Here is a 22,373-nt window from a genome sequence, read left to right as displayed (position 1 = left end):
ACACTTTAAACACATGATGAATTCTCCATTTTATTGTTATCTTACATAAAAAATATGTGTCATGCTTTGCCAGTTATAATACAGTACAAACTGTTAAAAATCACTGTCTTTATGTACATATCTTGATTCCCTAAAACAGTTTAGCATCTTTATACATTTGTAAACATTGCCCAAGATAATGTAACATAACATGACAAATCATTTTCCCAAGGAACAATGAAACAGACCATGCTTACTTTCAGAATTAATTAACCTAAAGCTATAAAGACAAACACGAGAGTTTGACCGGAGTAGTAAAATGAATTATGCTTGTTTTGTTGCGTAGAGTAGGAAGTCTCGGTCTCAATATTCTCAGCTGTGGGTGTTTTCACACTTTCCGCCCAAAAGAGGTTAATAACCTCATATGTGAACACTCCAAGCAAAGTCAGACCCCTTTGAACCAAACTGCACTGAAAACTCAGTCCAAGTAGATACAACAGAAAGCTACTTATAATCCAAAGCAGTGAAGGTCTGAGATGACCAAAGTAAATACAAAGGGAACAGAAAGTGGGACTAAGGTCCCATCAGAGTAAAAACAGAACCGAGGCTCTCAGACAGAAATCAACATAACAACGACACAAATCATCTTCTACACGATCAATAAAATCCTTATTACAAAGGTTTGTAGGTCATGAATTTAAGTCTAAACTCCACTGATCCATGTGCAGTCTTCCAGTCCCTGCAGGTATAGTGTGTCCGATTCTAGGCCTCCACTGCTGCAGGCGTAGGTGTAGTATGTGAAATTCCACTGGGTGCTGCTGAGAGCCCTACAGTCGCCATCACCATGACTCCACCCTCCCTCCCCTGGCTCTGAGCTAAGCTCCACTGTATTGTTCGGGGACCGGCATGTGAGGAATCCTGCAGAGAGTTGATTTAGCTGGTGGAGGAAATGGCCTGAGAAAAGCAAACGCCAACTGTATCTAAACTGCTGCCTGAAACAATACGGTCAGGAAAATAAACACACATCCTTTGCAGAGATAGATGGAGAAACGGAGAGTAGAAGCAGGGCCGTTTCCATGGTGTCAGGTTTTGTTTTTCCAAAATGGTGGCTTTAATATGAGACACTCCCTACAGGGGAGCAGGGAGTGCTCCTTCCCTGTAGGTGGGTAAACATCATTGAGATGTTTGAGGTATCCAAAGGGGTGCACTTGGCATGTTCAGGAGTTGCCATTACACAAAATCAATAGTTACAAGCTCCTCATCCGTATTTTGAAAGAGGATTACATGTATGGACAAGCCATTCGGTGAACATAACAAAAACATGCCGATTTGCATACTGGCACATTCGATATGGAAAGAGTTCATCTCACTACAGCACAGGTGAGGCGTCTTACACTGCATGCACACTGCTCAGAGCAAAGGTGAGAAACAGCATCGCTGCACATAAAATCATAGGAAAGATGCAAATGTAGTTTTGCCTCTGGCGGCTTTTAACCAAAGGCAAGATGAGTTCACATGAATTGGGAATGCTGTAACTGGAGTAGAAAATCCACAGTGCATTAATGTGCACATGAATTTAAATTTCTTTTCAAACACAAAGAGCTAGGAAATAGCATAGTCTGTGACTCCTATGTTTCTTTGTCACTGAGCAGCCCCAAACAATTTCCTGTGGTTTTTGATGGAGTCAAACATTAGCTGAAACAATCCAGTCATAGTAGTTCAGTGACGCTTAGTTTCATCATCCAATCTTCATCACTGTCAGCAGGAAAATCAACCATCAGCTGATTGTCGTGAATAAACAACACAAATTTTCGTGGAAATACTCCCAGATGAAAATTCACGCTGTTGTATATGCTATCATGAGGCTTTAACTAGTGAACATAAAGTTTCTTTATAGCCACTAAAATACAGTCTAACAACCTTTCGGATTATATTATATAGAAAAGTGGTCAACATAATTGCATTTTCCAAAAAGAAAATGCTTCACCTTAAGGCAGAACCATAAAAAAAATCCTTATGTTGAGTTTAACCAGACCAGGTTACTGGTTGTCATTTCCAAGGTGATTCCAAGGTTTTGTAAGAGGCTCTCTTTTGAGAGATTTCTTTCTCGGGATCTCGCTGAGGGAGAAGGGGCGAGAGAGACATGAGGGGTTCTCCTTTCGGGACACGATACAGTCCTTGATGGCTTCTTTAATCACCTACAGGGGAAAAAATGTAGGCATTAAATCCAAATCCACATTGCACTGCACCTCCAATCCATTAAGATATATTTAAGCACTTCTATTATTTGTTGCAAGAAGTCTTTCAAGGGTCTTGCCTGTTAGAACGGATATTGCAGTGCTAAAAATGTCACATCAGATTTACAAACAGACTTAATTTGGATAAATTGACTACTTTCTGAATGTAAATGGGTACTTTCATGCTTTCATGAAAAGTATCAGTGTTCGACTACTTTCTTATGACACTAGTTTCTGTTTTGCAGGAAGACCCTACCCTAAAGTAGAAACTAACCCGCCCCCCCCCCACCCCTTAAATCAGCATTCTATGAACTATAACTGTGCTGAGTTTCTGGCTCCAACAGTTCTCAGAACTACATGCAATAGTTCCCTTATTCCTAAAAAGCACATAATGATGATGTAAGTGTTCAATCATGTTTATGCTGAGATATTTTAGTTTGGACCAAAGCTGTGGATCAACCACCCATCAAGCATCAAGATGGGCCCATCAAAGGCCTGTGAGATGCATCACTGCACGAAAAATAATGTATGAACACGGTGCAAGTCTCTCCCTTAGAGTGGCTTCAATTAACTTTGAACCGTTATTCATCAGGGAAGTGACTCAGACAAGTGAAAGTCAGTTTGACCTTGCATAGTGGCACTCCTTCATAAGCTAGTCATGGCATGTACTTTCCGGTCTTACGATTTTTGTATGTTGCACAATTCCATAGGAAATGGTTTAGTTACAACACTGAAGGAATACAAGAAAAGAGAGCCTATCAACACACATACGTCAGGTCATTGAACACATTCCAGTCCCTTGGAAGTCTTTACGTTGGCAAACTGTGAGTGTGGTTATGTTCTTATTAAATGTGGCCCAAATCCAAAAGACCAAATAAGAAATGATGTATTTAAATTCTGTAGAAGTGTGCAGAACACACGCAAGAGCACCCAGTTCAGATTCATATCTAATTTCTGGCTATGCAAATGCTGCAAGAATGGCCAGATCAGAATACACGTGGTTTATTCATTAAAGCCTGTATTTACTGTACACGGCAATAACTGATGTTGCTTGATGTCTCAAATCTAAAGGAAAATCACGAGGACAGAACTGACCTCCAGGTTGTTGAGAGTGTTGAACTCCATGAGGTCATGGAGGCGGGTGAAGGCCTCGTTGGAGTATTGGAAGTTAAAGGTGGAGAATGGACTCTCGGGGTCATCAAAGATGTCAAAATCTGCTAAATCCTTTTCCTTCTCAGTCTCTCTGGGAACACCTGTTCACAAATTAAAGTATTAAAGGGTAAATTAGTAAGAATGAAGAATACTTTATCCAAAGACTGTTCATGATGATATATGTGTCATGGATCCCAGTGCACTTCCTGTCCGTGGACTTTTATTTGTGGCCCCTTCTCCCTACTTCCTGTGCCTTGGTTTTTTCCCCAGCTTTGCCTTCGTTTGTCCCTCATGGTTTGCGACTCTTCCCTCCTCTATTTAAGTTCAGTCTTCCCCTCGCTCCCCTGCCAGATCCTCGTCGTCATTGCCGTTGTTGTTAACTCACCAACCCCACAGTAGACTCTGGACTTGTGGAAAAACCTGACTTTGTGCTTCTTGGACTTTCTTGGTTTCATGGACTCTTTAATCCTGGACTCAGACACTCAGTGTCGTTTTTTGGTCTAAGGTATACCTTCTCTCTATTTCATTGTTAGCTTCAGTCTTCAGTTTTTTCTCTGCTTGTTTGGTCTAGGTGTTTGTGTTTTAAGTATACTTTTGTATTCTTTATTTGCCAGTGCTTTTTGTTCAGTTTGTTCACGCCTGCCTCCCCTGAGTTCCTGTGTTAGTTTCTGTGCTCCCCCCAACTCTGTTACTTTAGTTATCTTTTTCTTCCAGTGTCTTTTAAGTCGTTCTCTGTTTTACTTTAGTCATTTCTGCGTGTTAATTTATTCAGTAGTGAGTGTGCCTTGGTTTTCCAAACCCGTTTATATTCCTGTTAGTATCCTTAGCCTTTCCCCGTGGGTCTCGTTTGTTAAACTTTTAGGTTTCTTTTGATTTAAATATTGTCCGGTGTTCTTCACCCTTCCTACTGTTTGGTAGTTGAGTTCTGTGTTTTCTTGTTAAGAGTATTTATGTCAAGATAGTTTTCCTTAGCCTTCCCCTAGTGTTAGCTTGCTTTAGTTGTCTATTTTAATCCGTGCCTTATTTATTTAGTAGTCTATGTTTCTCCCGTGTGTTCATTTAGGTTTTATTCTTTCTTTTCCCAGCCTTATTTATCCCTCAGCCTTAGCTGTGTTTGTTTTGGTAAAGTTACGTTCCCCAATTGTTTTCAACATCCATTCTGTTGTCGTCTTATTTTCTATTAAGTTAACTCCCCTCGTGTACTGGTCCTGTGGTTAATTTGTTTCATTCTGTATCTGTTCTCCCTAAAGCCTGTTTTTTTTTGTTACCTCCAAGGAGCGATTATCGTTAGGAGCGATTTTGGTTATCATTAAGTATCTGTAAAAGAAAACCCTTTTTCGTTCATCCCTGGCACTGTCTCCTCTCTTGGGTCCATCCCTTAACCAAAACCCTGACAATATGTTAAACATTCATATATCAGCACCTAACACTTCCATTAAGTCTATTTATTTGCTTTTCTTAAGTCTACATTGGTAGATGGAATTCGCCTACTCGTGGCATAGTTATAGAATTGCAAATTTAATTAATGGGATTAAATTTAGAAATAAAAGGTGACAACTCTAAGGTTTTTGCCACATAGTTTTTTCAAAATGTATTTTATTTAGATTTAACCGGTCACTTTTTATGCAGTGATGTTACCTGTGGTAACTACTGGGTGTGGATGTAAGGCAGCAAAAGAATCCCTTTCTACCTGGTGTTAAATCCTCTTTTTAATCATGGTCTACAATAAATGATTAGGCCAAAACATGAATTGGATCCTTCATTATAGGGAAGAAAATCTCAGAGGGTTGCATCAAGGGTAAAAAAACTTTGCCAAATCAACATGCGGACAAAATGATCCGCTGTTGCGACCCTGAACTTACAGGATAATCTGAAAGGACAACAAAATATAAAGTAAAATATCTATCATATAAATATTTTCACTCAAAGCTCTATTTACTACTATAATTTTTCTGTAACTTCCAATCCCAGTTTGTTATATTTGTGAGCTCATTAACTATTTCCAATCGCAGAAATTAACTTTGCTGTTCAGACCTCATTCATCTCCTAATTTTAAGAAAGGAAGAATTAAGGCTGTTTCTACTATATTTTATAAGGGTGATGAAAGGCAGGAAGAGGCTATGGCATGCAATGCAAGCACTCATCACTCATCCCCTTTTCCAAATAAGAGGAAGCCCATTTATGGTATTTCTCCTTCATATGTCTGTTGGGGTTAAGTGGGGAAAGCTTGTGTAATGTCCATAAACAGTCTGCGAAAGCATGTAACCAGATGACCTACCGATTTTAAAGAGACAGCAGTGGAGATGAGGTAACGAGTTAGATATGTGTCTTTGTATGGTGCATGGCTTCCTTACACACAGAGCTCTCCACTAAAATGAGAGGATTCCCAGCCAACGCGTGGCTCCTTAAGGAACCTTAAGTTACCTTTAGCAGCTCAGAACACACCGAATACACTGTGGTTCATATCCACATGTGTACGTGTGCACACACACACAGCAAAAATGAAGGCATGCTTAACAACACACCATTTTCTCCACCAACCACAGCCAGACCCTGAGTAGACATGTTTTCTTTTCAAATGGGAGTAGGAACTCAGAGGATCGGCCCAGTTTTTAGTAAAATATATAAAACCCATCTACGGTTGACTGAATATGGTTAAATTCCATATTCGGTTTGAGGAAGAGATGCCTCATGTGACATGACGGTAAAACAGCCTTATGATAACAACAAAGGGATATTGAGCATACTTTCCCCCTTACACACCATGGAAACTCCTCATACTGTGCCCATGCTTACCCGGTGCTTTGAATTGCCTGAAGTTGATGTTGACCAGGACAAAGTGGATGACAGTCGGACAATTCTTTTCGCCTTTCTTTGGTTTAAAGACATAGCATTCTTTCAGGCCCTCGCGGTCGAAGACTTTAGGGTCAATCTTGGGAAACGAGAGCTTGTTCATTCGAGCCCACTTCTCTGCTAACAGAAGCTCCTGTGGCACGCAGTAACAAATGACAAAACTTTGGTCTTCGTCTCTCATTCATTTTTAGCAAAAAAGTAAAAGTAAAGTAGTAAAGTACATAAAGTACCTTGAATGGAGGGCTGGAGTCGCTCGGTCGCGCAGAGAAGTCAAATGAAATGATGAGGTCAACGGTGCGCTGCGGCCGCAGGATAAGAGGGTAGGGGAGATTGTACGTTAGGCCACTGTCCACTATGTGGATCTTCTTACTCTTGACATCCAGGGGCTCGTAGATGCGATCAAACTCATCTGGGTCTGTGAGAAATCAGAGACAATTTAAATAAATAATCCAACACATATCGCTCCTATGTCAAACACCTATTTCTCCTTTGTCTACAGCCAAATTTTATTTCACACAACTGACCATGTTGCTTTAACAGCATAATGAGTCACATACATAATATTCAATGAAAGAAGGGTTGGGTTTTGGAAATATTTTTGTAATGATGCCAATACCACACCTGCGTTTTACTAAAGACAATAAGCAAATGGCCACAAATGACTGACTACATGTAAAAAAAATGCAAAATTTTGACCCAAGCCTGTACTTCCCCTAAGAATGAAGCCCTTTACTAACTTTCAGCTCATTGCTCTCATCAATATATTTTCTGCAGCAGGCAACTGTTTTCAGTACAAACAATTCTGAAAAGTCTCCTGTACAACAGCTGTGCAGCAGCAAACAGTGGGCAGAGAAGGTTAGAATATGTAAGTCTTGTGCCTCACTCCTTTGACTCTTTTGAAAGCAGTAAATGATTCTTCCATCCGTCTTACCTGTGACAGCATCCACCTCCTCCTCCGGTGGGGAGACAGGACAGGGAACCTCAGTTAGTGGAGAGAATGGGATGCTGGTGTTTAGGTTCAGGCCCAGCATAAAATTATGAACCTGGTAACAGGGTGAGATTTATATAGAGAGAAAGAAGCAAGTTGTTGTGAATTTGAATATAGGAAAAGTATAACAGAAATACAGCTAGAGCACATGCAGTGTTTTGTATGAAGCGTTACATAATGCCAATGGTGTCCAGTACCTTTCCAGCACGACCCTCTCGCGTGTTGAACAAGACGGACTCGCTGAAGAGTGATGTGAACATTCGTTGAACCCAGCTGGCCTGTGCAGTGCGATGAAACTCTTCCTCTGCCTCCTGGTTCTCCGTCCCAACTGAAAAATTGTTAAATGACAAAGAATTTCAATGTGGCGCCACATGTGTTTAATGTTCGCAATAGAACTGTGAAAACTGTGACCTAATTGCAGCTACTAGAAATCAAGACCTAAATGCCTAAAATACACAAAACGATATATAACTGTCCAAACTTCAGTCTGTCTGTTCCTTTCATACTTTAAAATGCTTTTGTTTCATTTCCTTTACTTACTCTAAATATAAATTTCACATCTGATTTAAATCTGGCCACAGTCAAATTGTAGCAACTGTCTTACATGTTGTTCAGTGTGCTGGTGGTTTGCAAGAAGTATTGGGAAGGCTGAGGAACACTCCTTTCCTTCAGCTTACATCTGTTGAGCTTTCTTCCCAACTCCTTCTTCAGTGGTTAATACAAAATAAGGCAATTTCTGCTATTTCTGCTTCAAGGTTTCAACAATTATTTGTGTTTTCACAAATCTGAAATTGCAGTAATAAATCACCAGGACTAAAACTAATAAATGAATCCCAATATAAGTTTTAATGGTTCTGACAATATGTTTTCTTGATCAGCAGGTTAAATAAGACAAAGCTATAAACACATTTCTGTACATTAACTAGGACACACACAGTCCTGATGAATTTAATTAGCTGTTTTTGCTAAGCCAAATAAAAAAGGACTCTGTTGTCGTCTTATTTTTAAAATGATTTTCCTAAACTTGTCCACTGTTACAAACACTTGATATTTCAAAGCAAAGTTAACAAAAAGCACAAATAGGTTTCTCTTTTTACGCCGCCCTGTCTCACATCTCTCCTCTTCCTCATTCTATTTTCTACAAGTTCTTTTAGAAGTAAAGATCGCACTTACAAAGAAAAAGCATTTGCTTCCTTCCTATATTTTAACATGTACAGCATTATTAATCAAATTAACAAAGGCAAAACACGCTTTTACTCTATAACATTTGTAACTTACAGACATTTTCACATGAACACTGGACAATAAATATTACGGAGGGGTGGCATACAGGTGGCACAACATGGCACAAAAGGTATACTGCAGGAAACAGGGACATTTTTAAAAGCACGTTACACCTATGTCAATCAAGAAAAGAAATTTGGGCCAGTCACCATGCCCACTCTGTTGCTTTCCCTTGAAACTGCACACATGGGCTTCCTCGGACAGAGGGGTTCACCGGACAAAGTCTGGGTAATATCCGGGCCATCTGACTTGGCAAAGGGAGGTTCAGTGTTGCACTGCATGTGAGAAAGTAGCTGCAAGCTGAACTTTAGCACTTTCTCAAGACTTGACAGTATCTACAGCCACACAAAGCGAAGGTGTTGAGGCGTTTACTCTTTCTCACACTGAGAAATATTTCAAACTGTTGCTAACACCACTTAAAGTTGCATATCACTGCTGCAATTCAATACATTGCAATATAGGGAGTCAGTTTTAAGAACGTTATACAAATATCATAGCAGTAAGCATAATTTACTGTAATTCACAGTACTTCACCTTTGCGTGGCTCATCGTCATTGTCCAGGCTGTCTTCTCCAACAATGTGCTGTGGTTTGATCTGCTCTGTAACACACAAGAAAGTCATCTTGTTACAATTAAAAAAAAAAAAAGCTTAAGCTTTTTCATAATACCTTTTGTGACATTATCAAATTCACTCTGATGTTTATCTCTGATTCCTGAGAAAAATGCCTAAAGACATTCAATAAACCAATAAATACAGGGTGTGGACATTTTTAACACTTCTCTACAATCACTGTATTGTCTGTGAGTGCGTCTGAACGTTTAAAGGTCACTCCAAACAAACGTGTCAAACCAAAACAAACATCCGATAAGTTGCCAGAGTATTCACAGGAAGCCAATACCTTCCAGCTGTTGTGGTAACATCACACAAACATACACAGGTTCCGGCTAAACGTATTAAATCTGGCGAGCTAATTTTAAACAGGTCAGTACACAGACACCTACTCGTATCAATATGTGTGGAAAATCGTGCCAGCGCGAGACAATGAGACAAGTGTAACATAAGACACATAATAATAGGACTGCACACTCAACTAAATGTCAGTTTCTGTGGGAGGCTGATCCCATGAAGTTATTTTAGCAGTAGTTTACTACATGCCAAACTCTCGTTAAATGAGAATAAATGCCACAGTATCGTCTGCAAAGATGCTCAATCATCCAGGTTAATGCGATGCTAAAGCTGCTGTTCAGTGGAAACTAGACTTGGTTGACATTCTTAAAAAAAGTTTCACCTCTCACCTTAAAGGCTTAAAAGTGTTGATGCTTTCATGGTCACCTGTGGGTTGTTGCTTTCTCACCCCAAGCTTATTTATGTGTGTTGCTGGTGATGACATCAGTCAAAGTGTGAACCCCAGTTTGTATTTACTCATCGACCTTCAATGGGAACATCCCTTACTCAACAGAGGGAATACCCTGAGACACAATCTATCACCCACATATACATAATGTAGTTTGTTCATCACTCAAGGTGCACGTTCATGTGGTTCCCACACTGATTTGGGCGTCAATGAACTACAGACGCCACAATTTATGTCTGCCACTCCAACCCAGTTAGTCAGCAGTGACGGAGGCATTCAGACGAGAAGTGAAACAAATTCCAGTTCAAACAAGCCCAGAGATACACAATTGTCATTTAAACAATTGTGTTGTAATATATAAACTGCACACATCATTTATATTTTGGACTTTTATATATATATATATATATATATATATATATATATATATATATATATATATATATATATGGAAAAAATATAATATTGGCAAAGTGCTATTACAAAATATTATTAAGTAACAGGGAATATAATTCATCTTATACTGACAGTTCTTTTACTTATTAGTAGTGGACAAAATCTTAAATAACAGTCAATTTTAATGGCTGTACTTTGAGGAGGTCATAAATCTTAAAATTTTAACATGGATGAAAACTCCATGTTGCACATCAGCATTTTATCGACAACTGAACTTCATCTGCTTCATCTGCTAAACATAGATTATGCAATATGCACTGAACAGGTCATTGAATTGACCTGTTGAGGTTTTTGGATGAATAGACTGTTTCTGTCAAACACATTTTTCAAACTTTTAAGTCATCTGCATTTAATCAATCAGTGCTTACTTTCTTACCTAATTCCTCCTCCATGGTGGAGCCACCACTATTGTCTTTGACTCCCAGCACCCTGTTGAACAGTATTGAGAAGGCACTTCCCCACACACCTGTCAAAGAAAACTTATTTTTAGCATCACGAAAGTTGGACTGCTGTGTTCAGTGCTCTTGACGAAAACGGCTTTCTTACCCATCAGAAAATGAAGAGGGTTTTCTTTGTATTTCTTCACAACAGTTCCCATGAAAAACTTGCTCCCAAACAAGTCAGGTGTCATAAAGGTGCCATACTTTGCCATCCCAATTTCATATGGACTGAACTCCACCCAGTCTAAACATTAAAATGTCAGAAAACAAAAAACACATACAGTATGATATTCTGGACGATAGGATGCTTATTACACTACTAAGTAAGAACACCATCAGTATATGCAACAAGACTTAGAGTATACAGCTTTGCTGGCTGCTCATTGGGACTGTACATCAGTCTTGTAATTGCACACCAACTTACCAGAACTCTACCCATGCACATACAACAGACATCTGTAGATTGTTTCACTGCTGGGCTTTACTTAGGTTATGTTTTGACAGAGAGGTGTTTTCTGTTGGGCCTGTTCATAAAGGAACCGGGGAGGAAAGCAGAGGAACAAGTCTTGTCTATTTAAGTCACATGTTCAATCACTTAGCACTCGAGTGCCTACATTTCAAATAGCATTTTCTATATTAGCTGAACAAAGGAACAAAAATTTTAGTTCAATGTTTCAGTTTCACTTGGATGGATGGATGCTTTTCAAATAGATGCTACACAATTTTGGCACTTCTCATCAACCACAAGTAAGCATGCGTGTGGTCAGTTTCTACCATAATAGTCAGTTGTTTAGAATAAAAGAAGCACGTCTCCTACTCTACCCACTAAGTGAAAAAACAAAAAAAATTAAAAATAAAACTTCCTTTTTGCTCTTTCTTGCACTTGCATGTCATGCAATGTAAAAAAAGTAAATGTAATGCAACCTAAACACTTTTCTGACAGGACTCTCTTTTATGTTTTCTCCTTGACACTTTTGCTTGTCTTGTACATCACTTTGGATAAAGGCATTTAGCTAAATGACTAAATGTTAATGTAAATGTACACACAGTGAGATATTTTTAGTATCTCTAACTACATTTTTGTTATCATAGATTATTTTGTGAGCCTCTACCACTGTTGTCTTTAGGTTAAATATTATCCGGCGAGTGGGGACATAACATTTAATTGGACTTGCCATTACCAATGCCTTTTTCCTCTTTTGGCAAGACAGACTGTAAACTAAACTAAAACAAAGTCTCTCCCTTATTTACTGTCTACAGCCCCAGAAGATACCGTCCATTACACTCTTACTGAAATTCTGTGTTTGACCTTAACAAGCGTTTTTCATTCTTGAGAGGACATGATGGATAATCTGCTTGCTACCGGCTAATGGTAGAACTGAATTAGTTGTTTGCATTTTCTCTGGAGGTCACATCAAGAACCCACAGGTCAACAAAAATTTGCATTGGCAATTTAGCCTGATTTTTCACCTAATTTAATAAAAGAGCAAGCCCCCAGCAGCCCCCATCCCAGCTGTGAATCGCTGTAGAAAGAAGAGGAACGAGGACATTTACATTTAATTCAAGATAGATTTGTGTCTGTGACTTTGCTGTTGTAGAAATGAATAAATCCATCTTCACTCAGTTGTCAGTTTATTAGGTACACCAAGTTAGTACTATCAGTTCGATGTGTCCACTCCTATGTTGATGCAATTAAATCTTGAGAAATGTCCCTTTAAAGTCAATTCTGAACACATGTGCAATTACTTTCTGATTAATCGCAATTAACTATGGACAGTTGGGCATTCAATCGCAATAAAGTTTTTTATTTAATTAGCAGCTCAAATTTCAGTTCTTGAAACCAGCAGCATGTAAATTTGTTTAACTGATCTGCCCACGGTCACCGCAGAGTTTAGTTTTTTGTTTTTTCGTATGTTTGTTTCCTTTTTAGGATTTTGTTTTGCCCTTTATTAGATAGGTGACAATGGAGAGCAGACAGGAAATATGAGATATCACATACAGCAAAGGTCAGAAGTTGGACTCGAACCATTCAGCTATCAGACTGCTACTTTATTGTATTTTCTATTCAAATGTCTCTTTCAGTAAAACAGTGTATAGTAACTGTGCAAGCTCAGCAGTAAGGAAGTGCTCTACAATATGGGACGAACCCACAGTCTATTATGGCCTTGTGTACACTACTCATTTCCTCGATTTAGCTGAGTTGCTATCGGACACCACACTGCCGTCACTAAGTGACACAATATAAGGCATCCTCTCTTTGGTAGCAGAGTCGCATTATAAGGAAATATGTGCAGCTTTGTTATTTTGCATGTGGCCAAACTCATCTAATCATCTTTATTCATTCATTATGTAAGCAAAAACGTTCTGTGGGTGACCTGGGGTGAATGCAAAAAAATTGAAAGTAAAAGTACATGCAGATAAAAGAAACAGAAAACAAATACCTGCAAACATGAGCTCAGAAACATCTGGCTTGACATGCAGACATGTGAAGAGAGGAAGAGGACTCTGAGCTTGATTTATCCTCTCCTGGATGTCACTTAGCCTATTGTCCATCCTCTGTTGAGAGAGAGCACAGTCTTTGTATTACTGTAAGTATTACTGTCTATTTGCTGATTCACATGAACATTTGCTAATTTTTAAAGTGAATTTTGACTCATTATACTTTGTGGGTAGTATTCAAATTGTCATGTCCGCATGACTGTTTGGGTGATGGTAGAGTTATGTGAAAGAAATTATGGGAACGAAAGCACGAAGCACGAAAATTAATATAAAATAAAGTTTGGATGAGACATCAATTCAAAAGAAAAAAGAAGTTATATGATGAATTTCTCAGAAACAAACAACTGTGGGTCTTACCGCAGGTATAAGTGTTTCTCCTATGAGCATACCAAATATATCAGTAAAGGTAACAGGCTGCCCGGCTGCCTTTTTTGTCCAAAGGGCCTGAATGTAATTCGTGATGTGTTGGGGAAGCAAAAGCCTCAGGGGGTTACTGCTAACTCTCTTCATCAGTTCCTTGTTAATGTCCTTTGGGCCCTTATTTGGAAAGTCAGGGTGGGAGTAGAGAGTGGACATGTACCTACAGGTTTAAAAAGAGAGGGAGAAAGAAAGAGGCAGAGCACAAATCTAAATGCATGATACACTGTTAGCAATCAGTTAACACATACAACCATCACTCTGCTCTGTTATGAGAAGGTTTATGCAGGGGGTACTGTACTTGTAAGGAAATTATAGCCACTAAGTCACTCCACAAACATGAAGATGAAAACTGAAACAAGCCAGAGCTTCTTGCTTGATGACAGCTTCACACCAGCCAAGGAGACAGTAGAGTTTGCCAGATTAAGGGAAGAAGGCGATACAGAGGGCGTGTCAAAGGCAGGGAAGGCAAAAGAAACAGTGCCAACATAGGAAGATCAAATCAGCGAAAGATTTAAAAGGTGGGAGATGATGGCTGTAAAGAGACAGAAGAAGAGGAGAAATAAAAGCTGACCATGTGGATCCGGAGAGGCCAGCGACGTATGTGGCACAATCAAGGACACCTGATTCAAACAGGGCCTTCATCACCCCTGAGAAGCCGACCATGGCACGGAAACCTCCTCCTGAGCCTGCAATAGCTATCACTGGCACCTGCAACACAGACACACACACACACAGTCATAATGGAAAGAAGTATGACCCTTTCATATATTTATATTTCATTTATTATAGGTCATTCTTTCAAACTTTCTCCTGTGCCTCTATACGGGAGGGGGCTGTGCTTGTTGTGTCATGCCTTACAACAGTTATTAACTTTGCGTTTACAGATTTTCAGCTATTTCAAAATTCTCATTTTGCAACTTCCTGTTTGCAGTCTTTTTGTCGTGGTCAGCTAAGAATGTTCGTCAAGTAATATAACCAAGATTCCTGTCCAGTTATACAGTGCAGGAGTTAAAGGATGTGCTAGCAAAAAACCGAAAGCAGTAGCTGGTTATCAAATTCTTGTGAAGCTTCCGGGATCGACTGTAGACATGAACAGGCCTGGCTGGAGATGACGGCCAGCCCCCAGGGCCTCAAGCCAAAAAAATAATAAAAAAAACATACCACACCAGGAATAAAATAAAACTTAGCACATTACTGCAGCAGAGAAATTTGTGAGGCCTACTGAATAGTTCAGTGTGACAAAAAAGTGTTATAAGCCGAAAAACAGTTAATGAAAAAGTCTCTCACAGTTAAGAGTTCAACAAGTCTGCAGCAGTCTTGCTTTACTTCTCTAGTAAAAGCTGCAGATCACAAGAGTAAATCTTTCCTAGAATAAGAAAAACAATGGCACAGCAGACATGCAAAGCACAGTCAGCATTCCTGTTAATATACTGAGGTGACAGAAGGGGAGTTGAGTGGGATGCAGAGGCAGTGGCAGGCAAGTAGCAGCACAGGTTTCATGTGACACAGTAAGTTGAGTTTACTGCCATAATGAAAAAAATGTGTTATGGATACAAGATGTTGAAATGGGAGAAATTGTATGAGAAAGTGCCATATGACTTATGCAATTTAGTGGTGCTGAATGGGGGAAAAGCGTTATGGTTTCACTTCATTATAGGAGCTCAATAGTTAAATTAATAGTTTAACACTTATATATGAAAGGACAATAGTGTCTTGTTGAGCACTCAGTTTTGACAGGATATTTTGTCATACATGATTTAAAGTAGAATTTATGTGTCAGCAGAATTCAGACCTTATTGTTTTCTGACACTGCAGGGCCATGTTTTATCCCCCTTCCTTTATCTGACTAACTGTACAAGTCACTGTTTTAAAGGCAGAACACTGAGATCAACACATTCAGTTCAGCAGCCTCAATCATTAGCACCTACATAGTAATTTTCCAACATGACAAATACATTTCAAAACACTGACTGGACATGTAGCTACTTTATCACAGGTCCAGTTTTGATGCCAAACATCTGAAACTTGTTAAATTATATTTAATGGAAAGCTGTGAGAAAGGTAGGGGGACATTTAATGAGCAAATTGCAAAAATGCTAAAATCTGTGTCGGCTTAAATGATTCATTTAACTTTATTTTGTTTACTGAAACAAAGAATCGTTAATTTGTAAGCACGAACAAATTCAGCTGTCACCTGTCAGGTTTATTCAGAAACATATTTTAGTTTCAAACACCATGTGTTGCCATGCAAAAAAAAAACTCTGTTCCCACCTCCTCTGGGGAGCTGGGGAGGAAACGAGGCTTCTCCATGTCAAGAAGCTTCTTGATGCCCAGCATCACTCTTTCTCTGCGGGCCTGTCGGAACTGGATCTCTTTGTCACACAGGGCCAGGCTAAACCGCAGGTCCAGGTTGGTACTGCACACAAAAAAAAAACATGTTTTACGTTATCTGTTAAGAGGCAGCTCAAGGAAATGATCTCTCTATTGTATGCATACAACAATACTGCTGATGCTGAAACTGATCTGTGTGTGAGATAAGACCTTCCAAAAATACACAATCACAGACAGTGATGTCTCACCTCACAAACATCCCGCTTCAGTGATGTACCTTTAAAACACGTATGGCATTTCCAAACCTTCCCACTAAACAATATGTAAAAAATTCATGGGAAATTATGAGGCATTTAAACTTAGATTGACGTACACCTGTTGTAACTGAGTCACACTGCTTTAAGTTCTAATTTTAGATTTTGCACAGTTCCAGATGAATTCCTATGTATTTTTGACTTCTTCTGTATAGTTTAAACTTTGTTTATAGACCTTAGGTTAAATACTGTATAGCCGGTATGACTTTTTCACACAGGGCTTTTAGGTTTAAACGGTAAATAGTCCTGCAAATATAACTGTAGACTAAAATAAAATTACTTTCATAATTGTAAAGGAATACATACCATATCTCCAGTAACATCTCTAAATACACTTTGGTTGCCTGTGAAAAAATAAATAAATATGTGGTTATCTTAAATTTGTTTATAATGGTCGGTTTTTCAGCACGTAATACAACATAAAATGTTGCACACAAATCAGTAAGGTGAAAAGAATAAGTGGCAAAGAGAGCGGGCCACTTCATTTGGGACCTTTTTGCATTTTTCTTATGCTTTGTAAAATTATTAATTAATAGCAAGGGAATTAATCACAAGAGGCTGGTGAATAAATATATATATTTTTCAGAATTGTGTCATTTAATCAACCTGTTACAATTGACTTGCACAAAGGCTTTGTTATTATTTTGGCAACACTAAAGCTTCCATACACACCGAGTACAATGTATACTCCATCTTTGCAGTGGTTCACTTGTAGCTTATATTGCAGTTTGTAATTTTATTTCCACTGGAAAAAGTAAGGCGTGGTGTAGACGGTGAGACTATTTAAAAGTATGCTTCATTGTGTTTTAACAATGGCTGCCTGCACACTGTGAGATAACGTTGATAATTCTGCCAAAGAGTCTGTGGATTTAAATGTCTTACTTTGCCAATGACGAAAGTCTCCATCTTTGTCCTTCCCACACTGAGCTTGGTGATGTCAAAAGATGCTGTCCCAAGTGTCTCATCCATCACATAATTGGCATCCATTAATGTTATCTGATTGGAGTCGACAACAGCAGTGAAACACATGTTGACAGTTACACATTTGTTAACCTAAACACTTCTTTTAGGCTAAGTGTTTTGGCCAAGTGTGTTGACACTTTTTGACACAAGTTAAACAAGCAAATTATTCTCACGAATCCTTCTGTGACCCTTAACTGCTGTTCTGTGAGTTCTTCTCATTGTACTTTCTGTCATAACGCTATTGTCTCATATTATCTCATATCCGTCTAAAAATTATAAGCTGTGTTTATGCTCTACTACATACCTGCTTGTCATTCTGTAATAATAAAAACAGCACAAGACAAAGAATGGCTTGGCATACCTCCAGGACATTGTGCTGGTTGGGGTCTAGTATGAAGTGAAAAGTCTCGTTCCAATATGGGTTGATGTCGTTGTCTATGTGCTTAGTCCTCTTCCTGCTCTCTGGGGCAGCCGGAATGAACAGCTCCACATATGGATCTGGGGTGTCCACTGCACGCACACACACACACACACACACACACACACACACACACACACACACAAACACACACACACACAACACAGCAGAAGCTTAACGTCAAAATGTCCCTGTACTCAGTAAAAGTATATTTGTTAAAACCACAATAATTTTTAGTCATTATTTATTCCACATTTAAATTATTGCAGTTAAAATTACAATGTGCAACAATGAATGTTAGTATGACATCATAGAGTCAAAAAATTTAATAAGACTCACACAGGTCACCTAGCGCTCCCTTGGTGACATTCTCAGCTCGAATCACTGTTACTGTGAATTTGTTTGAAAACTGCTGTTCTACCTAAAATGCAACAGTCAGTCAGGTTAGTTTAGTTTCACAAGTGAAACTTTGCAGCTCTACAGCCCATAAGCACAGACAGTGCCCCTACTGCACGAGAAACACATTTTCATGATGCACTTAATATAAGCCGGTTCATCGAAGAGGTTGCGCTCCACGGCTATGGAGAGCAACACATTTGATAACACAAACGCAATAAAATGTATAGAGCAAGTTTCAAATACAAGTGACTCTGGGGGTTGAGAATCTATAATGTGCCCTGTCATGTATAGATATGCATTACTTGATGTCATTAGACTTGATGTTGGATAAAGAAGTTTTGTAAGTCTCAGCTAGTCTTAAGAAATCTTATCAGCTAATAATGATTGTTACACTTTTAAGGTGTGACCATTCACAAATGCTACTGGCATGTAGCACGCCCTAAACTGTGTAGGAGAGAAGATTTGGTTTCAGCAAGCCATATACAGGGATAGTTGAAAGAAACATGCAGGTTAAAAATCATTGAGGACACAGTTACTCCAGTAGGCAAAGCAGGCAACCGCTTGGGGCCCCAGGCCAGTCGGAGGCCTCTGACAAATGTTATGCTGTGTGCAAATTTGTAATGAAACTACCCATCGCAGACCTAAGAGGCCGCGATCTCAGCAATTGACTAACTGTAAATGAACAAGTGTAATAAAACTACGAAAACCAGCCGATGAAAATGAATATGAATTATCCTTCTGGGAGCAAAAAAAGAAAGAAGTAAATACAGGAACATGAGGGGAAAAAAGCATGATAGTGATAACTGGAGTGGACATTAACGATTAAGTATAATTCTAAATAGCTTTAACTAAATGCTGCTAGTGTAGCTGTAATTGTGGTGAAGAGACAGTTGAATAACAGAACTTCCACCTGTGTTTAATGCAATCCAAAACACAGGCTCTGCCATGAATTCTGCTTTACATACGATAGGAAGAGGTGGTTCTAAAGTGTTGACTACGCTGTTTAAAATGACTGAGGTGGCAAAAACAATAGAAGCCCCTCTTCTCATAATGCATTCCAGTATGGCTCCACTAACCAATTCAACCTTCGACCTTTCTGACAGTTTTAACCTTAAAACGGAGAAGTCATGGCAGAGCCAGTGTATTGGACTGCATTAAATTGCACGTGTCATGATGTCATGTCGGATCGGTGCATTGTACTGTGTGCAGTGTAGTGTGTATTTTATTGTATTTTTCATATCTTAAGCGCATTGGACTTGTGATGCATACAGATTTTGCCTAGGGTCCCAACAGACTCTAGGCTCGGGACCGCTTTAGGACCAAGGTTTTGGAATCCCAGAAACATGTTATATTGTGTTTATCTTGGCAACTCTCATTTAACCTCATTACAAAAGTAAATGTCTTGTCTTGTCTTCCACATAGTGTGCATACACAATACAAAATCTGCTTTAATACTCACAATTATGTTGGACGCCATTTTGTTGTCAGGTAATTTCCGGCAAAGTTTTCGTCAAGATGTGAATTTAGGAGGACATCTCAGTCACGAACTGCAACATTTAGAGCCTTGGAATAGGAAAAACAAGTTTGAGCATCAGTGCAAATGCAGGGGTAAAGCATTGATAGACAGACAGAAATTTTATTGAAACAGCAAACAATAAAATGTAAAAATGCTGATGAGCCATTTTTCCCAGAGTTTCCAGACATTCAGTAGGGCAAGTCCACACCATGAGAAAGCACTATAATCTACTGTTGACTAGAGATGCCACATCATGGACAACTACACACATTGTACTCTCTTGATGGGAGGGTACCTACCTAGAGAAGCTAAAGCTGCTTTTGGCATCTCAGTGAAGCCTTTCATATCTTGGCAAGTTTCCTTAGGGGAAGTGTGCTGAGCCACAAACCCTTGATAAGAGGCCATGGGCCAATAGGAAGGGTTTATGATTGTGTGACTGCAAGTAGACTGCATGCATGTGTCGAGAGAATTAAAGAAGAATACACTGTAAGTAAAGTTGAACTTGATGTAGTAATATTGTGTAAAGGTAATGGAGGCACAGTAAAAACGTAGTTTTATGTGGGTTTTCAGAAAAGGGTGGTGAAGGTTATTTTAAGCACTAATAATGTTTTGTCTTTATGATTGCCCAACATGCACATGAATAGACATTTGCATAAACTCTGTGTGCACACTGGTGATAGCACATCAAGGTCAGTGAGCCTTTTCTCAGCTGTTCACCAAAGCGTATTATTACTGAGGGGTCTGAGAGCACGTAGAGCGTCTGTGTGTTCTCAGCAGTGGGCACGTAGTTTCCATCAGTGGTCCAACTTCATTGAAGGGTGCCAGTTCGCTCTGCCCCCTTGTTCTGCAGCGTACAATGCGATGGTCTGTGTGTGCCAGCCAACACAACCCGGGGAGTTAACAGCACGACATTTTCATATGGGGACACATAATCGAGCCACGCGTCAACCAGCCAAGATGCAAACCAGCTGCAGTAATTTTAGATTCCCAATGCAAACGACTAATATCCCACTGTAGATGTGTAATCCCCCTGACACATAACAAGGACATGTTACTTATGTGAATCACCGCCCCCCCCCCAAATAGTAGTATTATTTCAGTGTAACTCCTTTGTGGATGGTGGCTTGGTTTCAAAGAAAACCAGTTATAACACTTCTATTAAAACAGGATTTGCCTGATTCATATTAGCTAGGAATTGTAAGAAGTGATGTGATGAGGCCCAAGTGCACAGTGTGCGTGTGCAACGTGCATTGACAATATTGCTTTGGGCGAAGACAACAACAACATAAAAATGTGAGATCGGACAGATTAACAAACATTTCGGTAACATCTGTTGATACCTGCTGATATCCATCGGCCCTGACACAGATAATGTTAACGATGTTAAGTTGCACATAATAACGCCAGTTTCAGTTCCTTATCCTCAGAGTTGCGTAAAGGGACCTAATCACGAAGACGCTGGTTAAACCACCACTAGCTGCAGCTAATTGAACAGACCGGACGCTCCAAACTCCTGCCCAAACACTATATTCAGGAAAAGTAAAATGTCAACTTACCTTAGGCGGCTGACGTTATCAACTAACAAATCCTGTCAAACGTTTCATACTGCTAAAGAAAATCGTCCCTAGGACGGTGGAGTGGGTGGAGGAGGTGCTTCGTGGAACCCGGCAGTCAAAAGTCGAGTCAAGTCGAGTGGAAGTCGAGTGGAAAATCAAAAAAAAGTCGACGTCTCGACGGTGATTAAAGTACCTCGCATTTTAAGCTAGTAGTTGCAAACAGTTGGTGGAATCACCACACAAGAGTAGTTCTGATTGATTGATTTGGACTCGTGAGGAAGCTCCATCGGACGACTGTTCTGCGCGTTCCCAGCGCGCAGCAGTGTGTGTCCACTGGGTGGCGCGTAACTGAATTACTCGAAAGATCACGCTTAGCTGCGGCTGCAACTCAGTTGGAAAAGGCAGTCGTCCACGGGCCACAGAGTAAGTGGTTTGGTCCAGGCTATATGTCGAAGTATCTCTGGCGAAGGCACTGAACCCCTAACAGCCCATTCCCATCCCCAGCTGTGCAGTTCCGGTCCAAGCCCGGTAGAAATTGGGAAGTGTTGCGCCAGGTAAAAACTGTGCCAAATGCGGACAATGATCCGCTGTGGCGACCCTGAACTCACGGAATAAACCGAAAGGACAAAAAAAAAAAAAAAGAAAAAACCTCGAGAAGTGACACTTGACATAAGCATATTCATCCATTGCATTTTATAAGATTCCTCAGTGTGATCAAATGTTTTGCAGAAAACATCATAATATAATCATAATTTTAGATGTAAGTAAAATAGGTAAGAGTGACCGGAAAATGTAGAGAAAGTGCGTGTTTAGGAATCATAGAGTTTGATCATGTTAGTTTAAATTCCACATAGAAATATTCTTTTACAAGTAAAACCTGGTATTTCTGATTAATCAAATAGTAAACATATTTTATTTGTATTTCACTATTTTTAGATTTGTATATTTGTTTAGATTTGTATTTGTTTATTAAGCTATATAGATATAAATATAATTATCTATCCACCGATATAGATTTAGATATATAGAGAGAGAAAGAGAAATTCCGTCGTAATCTTGCGGAAATGTAATCATGTATATATACATGATATACATGTTTGTAACTAAATTTAATGTTGTAAAAGTGATTTATAGTCATTCGTAAATAAAAACGTACATTTCCTAATGAGAAAGTATCATAATTCAACTTATTTGGTTCTTTTCATGAATTTCC

General features: G+C 39.3%; 1 protein-coding gene across 3 annotated transcripts; it reads right to left on the bottom strand.

Moving 5' to 3' along the window:
* Positions 1–17: 17 nt before the first annotated feature.
* pla2g4ab (phospholipase A2, group IVAb (cytosolic, calcium-dependent)) lies at positions 18–21,733 on the bottom strand. 3 transcript variants are annotated; one of them, XM_067512945.1, is made up of 19 exons: positions 21,161–21,733; positions 19,548–19,651; positions 18,029–18,110; positions 17,633–17,781; positions 17,191–17,304; positions 16,615–16,652; positions 15,935–16,079; positions 14,235–14,371; positions 13,601–13,823; positions 13,186–13,300; positions 10,851–10,988; positions 10,681–10,770; positions 9,028–9,093; positions 7,407–7,537; positions 7,153–7,264; positions 6,452–6,636; positions 6,165–6,354; positions 3,312–3,469; positions 18–2,177 (listed from the first exon to the last, which is right to left on the bottom strand). In XM_067512945.1, the coding sequence occupies exons 2-19, from the start codon at positions 19,563–19,565 to the stop codon at positions 2,019–2,021; spliced, it is 2,250 nt and encodes a 749-aa protein (XP_067369046.1). In that variant the 5' UTR covers positions 19,566–19,651; positions 21,161–21,733; the 3' UTR covers positions 18–2,018. The 3 variants fall into 3 exon arrangements, with proteins under 3 accessions (XP_067369046.1, XP_067369047.1, XP_067369048.1); XM_067512946.1 differs by lacking the exon at positions 21,161–21,733 and adding an exon at positions 19,904–20,025; XM_067512947.1 differs by lacking the exons at positions 18,029–18,110; positions 21,161–21,733 and adding an exon at positions 19,904–20,024.
* Between the last annotated feature and the right edge of the window lie 640 nt (positions 21,734–22,373).

The sequence above is a fragment of the Channa argus genome, chromosome 8 (assembly GCF_033026475.1).
Source record: "Channa argus isolate prfri chromosome 8, Channa argus male v1.0, whole genome shotgun sequence".
Lineage (NCBI taxonomy): Eukaryota > Metazoa > Chordata > Actinopteri > Anabantiformes > Channidae > Channa > Channa argus.
Note: the sequence above shows the minus strand (reverse complement) of the source record. Positions and strands in the feature narration are given on the sequence as shown.